The sequence below is a fragment of the Rhinopithecus bieti genome, unplaced genomic scaffold (genome assembly GCF_001698545.2).
Source record: "Rhinopithecus bieti isolate Rb0 unplaced genomic scaffold, ASM169854v2 scaffold_18153, whole genome shotgun sequence".
In the NCBI taxonomy this organism is placed as follows: domain Eukaryota; kingdom Metazoa; phylum Chordata; class Mammalia; order Primates; family Cercopithecidae; genus Rhinopithecus; species Rhinopithecus bieti.
Window position 1 is genome coordinate 2,104,062 of NW_016809139.1, and position 6,000 is coordinate 2,110,061.

Genomic DNA, 6,000 nt, shown 5'->3' on the forward strand with positions numbered 1-6,000 from the left:
GTTCCCAACAGATTTGGACAAGGCAATGTATTTGATAGGCTGGAAATGGTAAATTTCTTTAGCCTTGGTAATAGTAATTAACCTAGGAAGATAATGCATAAATCTGAACTCAGAAATAATTTTAACACATTGATTCTATGAGCTTCACCAGTTCTCCTTAGTAAATCTTTTACTTGAATTACCAAAAAGTAGCAAAATGAACTGACTCTAAGTTCCTTTTCTCCGTGCCCCAGCAGATCCTTTGGAGGCATGGCTAAATTCATGGAATTATACATCAGTGAAGCAGCATACACTCTACATGTTCCACCATGTGAACAACCACAACCAAGAAGAAAACTTAAAACTTGGTGGCTGGCTACAAATCCATTCAACCCACCCCCCTGTACACTTTCCTCCCTCAAAGACAAAGGGGCCAGAGCCGCTCACTCCAAAGGTCCCCCAGAGGACTAACGTGTATTTATCCACAGTAGGAGCTTGCTGGAACCTATGAGCTTGGTAGTTTATCCTTCAGGCATTCTCAAGGATTATAATTACCCACATTTATTCCTGACCTGACGCGAATTCTCCTGTGCACCTACAGGGGTGAATGGAAACAGAAACTAAACAAGTGCCAACCACCAAAACAGTAACTGTTTCCAGAGATCAATCAGATACACAGTCATGATATGTCCTGTCTCTAGTAGATCCTGTTCTACATCACCACCCATTTTTTTTAAGTAAAAAAGAACTATGCTTCAGAAGTCCACATCAAGCCTAAGTCGTTAACTCAGAAAAGGAGAGCCCAAAACAAACGAATGAAGTCAGGGATAGTGGGGCCAAGTTGGAGAGTGGTGCGATCCCACCAGGCACACAGACTGCAGAGGCTGGAGGCACATGTGGAACAAGGGGCTCCCAGCTGCAGCCTTAGCAAGTCACCATCACAAGTCAACCCTTGTCTCTACCAGCGTCGTACTTAGCAAAACCCCGAAAAATGCGCAAAATCTGTTACCAAGCAATTTTCCTTTAGGGAAGGTATCCTGAAATAATTAAGGATGTTCACAACATTTGAGCTAGGAAAGTGTTCACAATATTGCTGTTTGTAACAATAAGCAAGCAATAACCTAAGCCCAGCAGCAGAATGTATAAATAACTTATGGCACATTAATACTACGGAATATTATCCACTCACTAACACCGAGAGTCTGGAAATACATTTATTGTTTGTGGAAAATCTTTACCATATATTGAGTGAAAAAAGCAAGTATAAACAACACACAACATTATATTAACTTAAAATACACACACGTATTATGCATGCATAAAGAAAAAAAGTCTGAGAAGATACATACCAAAATGCTAAGAGTTAATATGCATTTTCTTTTTGCTCATTACCTTTTTCTAATAATTCTACAATGAGCATGTAGTGTGCATAATCAAAATTAAACACCAGTCTAATGTTAAAAAAACAGTAAGCCACTTAAGGGTCAAGTGTTACAATATTTTCAAAGGCCAGAAATTATACTGCATAATAAAACAATTGTCAAAAAAAAAGTAAAAAAACAAAACAATTGTCAATACAGACTCTATTAAATTCAAATTTATGAAAATCTCACCAAACTCTTTACATTTAAAAAAACAGATTTGTTAAGAAGTGGCTTTGCAAATTAATAAAAACCAAATGGTAGAAAGTCTATTTAAACCTACTGAAGATGAAATGTTGAAAATTTTAGTAAATTACATTTCATGTATAAAAAACAGTCATTAAAAGCAAGTTAGTTTTAAATAGGCTCAGTAAAACATATTATTGGAAATTAGATAAAGATTATAAACACAGACTTAAAAGTAATCAATAGGTACTTTGAGAAAATTATACAATTTGAACATTTCACAAGTTAAGACTAACAGACCTCATTAACACCAATGTGTTTACTTAATATAATCCCAAATAAATATGATTTCTTTTGTGATACTAAGAAAAACCTCCAAGGCCACTTGGTTTTGATTCCTCGCCCTGCCTCAGTGGTCTCCCCGTCAGCGCCGGCCCACACTCCCGTTGGGCTACAGAACACACTGCTCCTCCTGCCAGGCTTCATGGCTGTCTACTCTCTTTTTCAGAACAAAAAATGTCAGTACTTGAACCACATAGAGGGCACGGACATTCAATCATGTAGCATCTTCTTAAATGCTACGCTGATTCCTTTTGGTTAACTAATTTATAAGTAACACACCTTACAAAGAAGTTTCCATAAGTCCAAATTCAATGAAACCTCTCTAAGATAAACCATAAGCTCAACTACCTAATTATTTAATTCAAACCATTAAAAAAGCAAGTCTGAACATTACTATGTATCCAGTACTGTGTGGAACATGAAAAAGGCACCCACCCATAGCTCCTCCCGCTGAAGAACTACCACTGAGGCATGGAGAGTCACATGACAGAACAGTGCGGGGCCCCGTCTGTTTGGGGCTACAGGCTGCACTCGCACCACCTGCCCCTGCTCCTCCTCCCTTATCCCCCCCACCGCGCATCCTTTATTTCTCAGCCCATACCCCCGCACATCCTTTATTTCTCAGTCCATACTCCCCGCGCATCCTTTATTTCTCAGCCCATACCACCTGCGCATCCTTTATTTCTCAGACCATACCACCTGCGCATCCTTTATTTCTCAGCCCATCTCTGCTTTCTCAGTGAGCCTCCGTTGGCCCCAGAGAAGGCCAGGTGCCCAGCTGTAGGCTCTCACAGTACTCTGGAGTCCTTCATCTGAACCCTCGCCACCATAAGCATTGTGACCATGGCTATAACGACCTGCTGGACCAGGGCAGGGTCCAGGTTCGCCGCTGAATCCCCAGGCCCTGGTGAGTTCCAGCGCTAAACTACGAGATAAAGCTACCGAGGAGTTAACATGCTGGCTGGCTCAGCTGGCAACGGCATCACTGAAGAGAAAGGGAGCGACCTACCCCAGGAGAGAGAGCAGGGCAAGGCGGAGAAAGCCCATAAAATCTATTAACCGCCAAAGTTTCAGGATTCCCTTTCACAGTTTCTGAAGGGGTTAAGTCAGCATTTTACAACTTGCGCTCTTAGGAACTTCTCAGTACGTGTTAAGGTAAAGAAAAAAACACAAGTGCCATCATTTCAAAAAAAAAACCTTTAAGGACCCTTGTTCTAGAGAAGAACTGCAAGAGTTGCTGCTGTCACTCTTCAGAAAGGACCCACCAAGAGGCCTCCCAGGACCATGGGTCCAAGACCTGCTCTCCCAGGTAGCACACTTGGGAGATGGCTGCTTAGAGTTCTTTGCCTGCCTGAACAGGAACTCCACAAGGACAGGCACCAGGTCTCCTTGACAGCACCCCATGGACGCTCACTCGAGATTGCTAAGTAAATAGTTGTTACTACCTAGGAAGCCAGCAATCCATATCATGTCAAGTATTAACCAAATGAGGTAAAATTAAAGATACACTTACCTGTCACTCTGTTTATTACAAAAATCATTTCTTATTTTGTCCACAATAGAGGTTCGGGGAAGGATGTTGGTTTTATTTTTTTTCTTGGCATCATTTTCAACTATCACTATTAACCAGTCCACAGAGCTATGAGCCTTCAGAACATTCTGCCACTTGGTGAGGTCATCTTTCACTGTAGCTTTATACACTTCAGTATCCTAAAAACAAACAAGTCACTGTGAAAGCAGGTTAACTAACGCCCTTTAGTTTATACAGTAAAATATGCCTCATAACAGCCTGCAATGGCCGCAATGTTTTGAAGCGTCGGGACAGGCTCGGGACTTAAATGGAATAAAAAGCCCCGTGGCCCAGCAAGCCTGCAGGTGTGCTCTGTCGGACTCAGTGTCACACACGGCCATGCACGATCCCCACTTCTCACAACCCCAAGGGATGTGAGTGTCCCAGTGATCCAGATGAAGAGACTGAGAGTCAGAGGGTGAGTGAGCTGCCTACAACAATACTGTCTGTTAGGCAAGTTAGGGCTTTAAAACTCAGGTCCACTGTGGCCACCGGCTCTGGACCCAAGCACTACATGACCGCCATCCTGCTGTGGGCCGCGCCTTGGTCTCCTGGCAAGAGTCATGGCACAGCCCAGACTGCCCACGGGAACCCCAGGCCAGCCTCCCGCCAGCTTCTAACTCAGCCTCTGAGCTCTGTACCCCGGGAACCACCCCAACCGGAAGCCTGCGAAGGCCATGTCAGAGGCAAGCAGCTACAGCTGTGAGGTCCCAGACAGAAGGCGACCCGCAGCTTCCGCAATGTTGCTCTACTCCCCAACAGGCAGCAGGGAGCCGCGCCACCCCAGAAATCAATCCTGCTTCTCAAGCAGACGCCCAAGCATGAGGCTGCCAGAGAAAGGGTCCTTCCCACATACATGCCAAGGCCTTCAGCTTGGTTCTCTTCTATAAAGAACCAGGAAAACACTTTGCCTGCTGTCACTTATCCTTGCCCTTCTATTCCATAAATCTTCTCAGAAGAGTCCAACTCCATTTAGATTTAGAAAATCTAAAACCAAGACACTTAATTCATTTCCAAGTTAGGCACTGAAAATATCTGCAAACAGTAACTCACAGCTACCATCTAAATCACTACTTCCTCCTCTTTTGCTAGTTCCTCACTGTCCTGCCCTAATTCCTCTGGACTTTCAAGTCACTCTTGAATAACATGCAGAGAGAAGCCAATCAGAATATCCACAAGTGAGTTAAATCTTAAATTCTGGCTGGGCATGGTGGCTCACACCTGTAATCCTAGCACTTTGGGAGGCCAAGGTGGGCAGATTGCCTGAGCTCAGGAGTTCAAGACCAGCCTGGGCAACATGGTGAAACCCTGTCTCTACTAAAGATGGAAAGATTAGCAGGGTGTGGCAGTGTGCACCTGTAGTCCCAGCTACTCAGGAGGCGGAGGCAGAGGTTGTAGTGAGCTGAGATTGCACCACTGCACTGCAGCCTGGGCGACAGAGCAAGACTCCATCTCCAAAAAAAATCTTAAATCCTAAATTTTGTAATCAGCCTCTCTTTTGGTTTAATTAACTAAATAGAAAGTCCCAAAAGGCAGTACTTCTCATTTGTATCCTGATTTTAAAACCTGCTACGTCCTGATTTAAATTACAAATATTGTACAATCTGAAAAGATCTTTTACTTTGAAAACTGAGGTTAAAACCATCTGGTAAACTCAATTTTCTGCAAATAAATATCCGACAGTAACTTAATTACCTAGTGCACGTTTTACATAGCACAGCAGCTCCTGGGACTTGGAGCACAGATTTTACAGCACTGGTGAACCGCTCTGCTGGAAGCCCCAAAGCGCCATGCCTGGAGCAAAACCAAAGCCTAGGAGGGACCAGAGCCTGTGATCGCCAAGAAGAGACACACAGCACCCGGCTGCCCCCATCCGCACGTCACAGGTGAGCCATCCACTCTCTGCCCCTTACAAGGCCACCAGGAGCCCTTTACCTGGACTCCTCCCCACCCCCACCCCAGAAGGAGTCCTGGCTCCAGGTTGTCCACACCGGGCAGGGGCTGCCACATCCCGAGGGGACACTAGAGCAGATGTGCTCAGTCAATTTGCAGGAACTCTCCAGAAGAAAGCTCACAGAGCATGAGGCAGGATAGAGGGAGTACAGAGAAGTTCCACATAATTCTGGGGCAAACGGGTTGGCAAGATCCAGCCTATCACTCATCCCAGCGAGCAAATAAAACGATGTGATAAAAACAACGCTGTGACTCTGAAGAGCACCAGTGGAGCCAGTGAAGCTAAGGGGCTTCAAAGAAAACTAAGTCCAAGTATGGCCAAACAGTGAAACCCCGTCTCTACTAAAAATACAAAACCAGCCATGCGTGGTGGCGGGCACCTATAGTCCCAGCTACCCGAGAGGCTAAGGCAGGAGAACTGTTTGAAACTGGGAGGTGGAGATTGCAGTGAGCCCAGATCATGCCACTGCACTCCAGCCTGGGCAACAGGGCAAGACTCTATCTCAAAAACAGAAAAGAGAAGAGAAGGGAGGGGAGGGGAGGGGAGGG

The 6,000-nt window shown here is 44.8% G+C and overlaps 1 protein-coding gene across 5 annotated transcripts in view; it reads right to left on the minus strand.

Moving 5' to 3' along the window:
- TRAPPC10 (trafficking protein particle complex subunit 10) overlaps positions 1 to 6,000 on the minus strand; it is a 100,419-nt gene that overhangs the window by 55,846 nt on the left and 38,573 nt on the right. For 3 of the 5 annotated variants that reach the window (XM_017888736.1, XM_017888737.1, XM_017888738.1), the window contains exon 4: positions 3,442 to 3,638. The exons of 1 other annotated variant lie outside the window; for it this stretch is intronic. In XM_017888736.1, the coding sequence (XP_017744225.1) occupies positions 3,442 to 3,638 (197 nt within the window). Of the gene's footprint in view, positions 1 to 3,441; positions 3,639 to 6,000 lie in introns of those variants that run through there. One more of the 5 variants, XM_017888740.1, reaches the window with a different exon arrangement.